This window comes from Micropterus dolomieu, linkage group LG09 (genome assembly GCF_021292245.1).
Source record: "Micropterus dolomieu isolate WLL.071019.BEF.003 ecotype Adirondacks linkage group LG09, ASM2129224v1, whole genome shotgun sequence".
Taxonomy (NCBI): Eukaryota; Metazoa; Chordata; class Actinopteri; order Centrarchiformes; family Centrarchidae; genus Micropterus; species Micropterus dolomieu.
This window is the reverse complement of record NC_060158.1, coordinates 2,387,073-2,389,793: the sequence shown is the minus strand read 5'-3', so window position 1 is coordinate 2,389,793 and position 2,721 is coordinate 2,387,073. Positions and strand designations below refer to the sequence as shown.

The 2,721-nt window shown below is 41.6% G+C and overlaps 1 gene segment (V, D, J or C); it reads left to right on the top strand.

Moving 5' to 3' along the window:
• The first annotated feature begins 601 nt into the window (after positions 1–601).
• On the top strand, positions 602–2,162 carry LOC123976600. The segment is given in 3 exon segments: positions 602–658; positions 756–1,082; positions 2,113–2,162. Coding segments are annotated over 3 exon segments (408 nt in total).
• The last annotated feature ends 559 nt before the right edge of the window (positions 2,163–2,721 follow it).

Here is a 2,721-nt window from a genome sequence, read left to right as displayed (position 1 = left end):
TTTAATATTTGTGCAGAAACTTACTTCCAAACTCCAGTCTGGTTCCTCCACCAAAAGTCCACCACAGTGATACAAACTGATTGAGTCGTCGTACAAAAACCTCTCACTGTAGAGAGACACGGCTCTCTGACTTTGAACACAACAAACTCAACAAAGACACTTGCTGTTTTTAAAAGAATGAACTATTTCATGTTATATTTATCAAACAGTGACACAGTTGTTCAGAATGAATCCCATTTTTACGTATATATTGTTCCATTGGTCTGAAAGTCAAATTGATCCCTCTAGAATGAAATGAAAGCAGACAGAAGATGTTGTAAAAGAAAATCTTTCTGCAGTCATCAAAGCAAATGTCCATAAAAATGATCACTGACACATTCCTAATCAATCCTCTGGTAAACGTATTGATCCATTGAGAAGCTGCATCATCAGAGTAATCCAAGTCCCTGTTGGAGTCAGTCAGAGCATTTCCATAGAGAGCCACTTTGCATCAGCAGCACCATGCTCCAGTGCTCTGGGAGACTTTATAGTCCTGAGAGTTGAACACTGGATGACTGACAGCTGTCCTTCATGACAACAGAAGCCACAGAAATCCTCCTCATCAAAAACATGACTTTGGTCTCCGTCCTCATCTGGACTCTCCTCTGCTTCACTCAGGGTGAGGAAAATCATTTTTCTGTGATGTGAAAATTATTTGGAGTGTAGCTGAGTTTCACCTCACCATCTCATGTCCAGTGTTTCTTCTCTCTCCTCAGGGTCTGTTGGACAAAATGTTGTTGTGACTCAGCCAGCAGCCAAATCAGTGCAGCTGGGTCAGACTGTCTCTATTGACTGTAAGGCCAGTCCAAAGGTTGCTCAGTACTCTGGTTCACAATACTACCTGGCCTGGTACCATCAGAAAACTGGAGAAGCTCCTAAACGTCTGATCTACAGAACATCAGACAGATATTCTGGAATCTCCTCCAGATTCAGTGGAAGTGGAGCAGGGAATGGAGTTGACTTCACTCTGACCATCAGTGGAGTTCAGGCTGAAGATGCAGCAGTTTACTACTGTCAGAGTCATCATACCATCAACAGTCAAGGTGTGTTCCCACAGTGAAAAAGCGTCGTACAAAAACCTCCCTCAGTCAGACTGAACAGAAACTGAACTGACTGCTGCAGCTGGAAGCTACTGCAGAGACTGATACAGTTCACTGAGGACACACACACACACACACACACACACACACACACACACACACACACACACCATTGGGAGTATCTTCATGGGGGCAAGTCATTCACATAATGCATTCTCTAGCCCTTTACCCTAACCTTAACTATGACAACTAATCATCAAGTACTAACCTCAAACAGCCCTTTAAATTGTGGAGTCCAGCACCACACGTCTGTATGTGTGGGCTTTTTTCCTCCAAGAGTCAAAATACTCTCAGTCAATATTGTTCAAGGTGAAGAAGAACTGTCAAAACATCAACACGGAAATAATATTTAATAATAATAAGAAGAAGAAGAAGAAGAAGAAGAAGAAGAATATTACTCTTGAAAGTCCTCTGGTACAAGTAAAAGTCCTGTTTTTAAATGTTCACTCCAGCATCATCAGCTAAATCTAGTTAATCCAAAAGTACTAATTTGGGCAGAATGGCTCCTTCCAGAGTGTTGAAATATTGTTACTGCAGCAATTTAGTGTCACAACTGGTGGAAGTGGAGCAAAGTTTAACAAGTTAATATGCTGTGTAAGGTATTTTAATTTGTGCAGTTAATCATACAAAATCTAATGAAAATGAACTGTGACTGTCAGATAAATCTAAAGTTAAAAGAACCATATTTGCCTCCCAAGATAAATCTGAGGGGTCGTGAGATGATTAATGGAAGATGAGAGAAGAAGAATCAAAGTTGTGGAACACAAAGCTTTGATTTTTCTGTTCTCCTCAGGGCTCAAACAGTTTTTGAAATCAAACCATGTGTGAAGTTATGAGGCGAAATGTCTTTTGTGGAACTGCTAACAACTCACAGACGTCTGAAACACGGGGCCCAACAACCTGTTTCAGAAAGCAGGATTAGTGAAAATATGTTGACCCTGAGATGAGGGAAACTCTGGGTTTTCTTTTTCAGAGAGTGAGATCAGACAAACCCTGGATCAGTAACTCCGGCACCTGATGCTGTGAACCTTCACAAGATAAGTTGGAAAACAGTTTCTCTTGGACTCCTGCCTGATGCGTCTGACACATCATACTGTCGATATCAAAGCACATATCTGAACGTACAGGGACATGCACAGACAGTGTGGTGGGCAGAGGATCAAGTGGGGAAAAAAGGGCCCTTCTCATAATTATTTATAGTTTTTTAATCAAGACACATTTTAATTCTCTCTCACACGCAGTTGTTTAATTCTCAACATTTTTACTTTTCTACAAAAATTATTTGATTAAATACATTATTGTTGTTGCTATTATATTACACTTACCACACACACACCATTACTGATGGTGACATTGTCAGGATTTCCTAAACAGAACCCAGAAGCAGACCAGAGAACAGTTTAGGATGTTTATTAGTGTGAACAGAGGTGGATGGTAAGCACAGTCGGGAAGGGCAGCAGGCAGGCAGAGAACTTGAGCTGAGGCCCGAGAGGTGGGGGATGAAGGGCAGGCAGGGGGACGAGGATTGGGTCCAGAGATCACAACCAGATGGCTGGTGCAGGTGACTAGAGACAGAGACAAA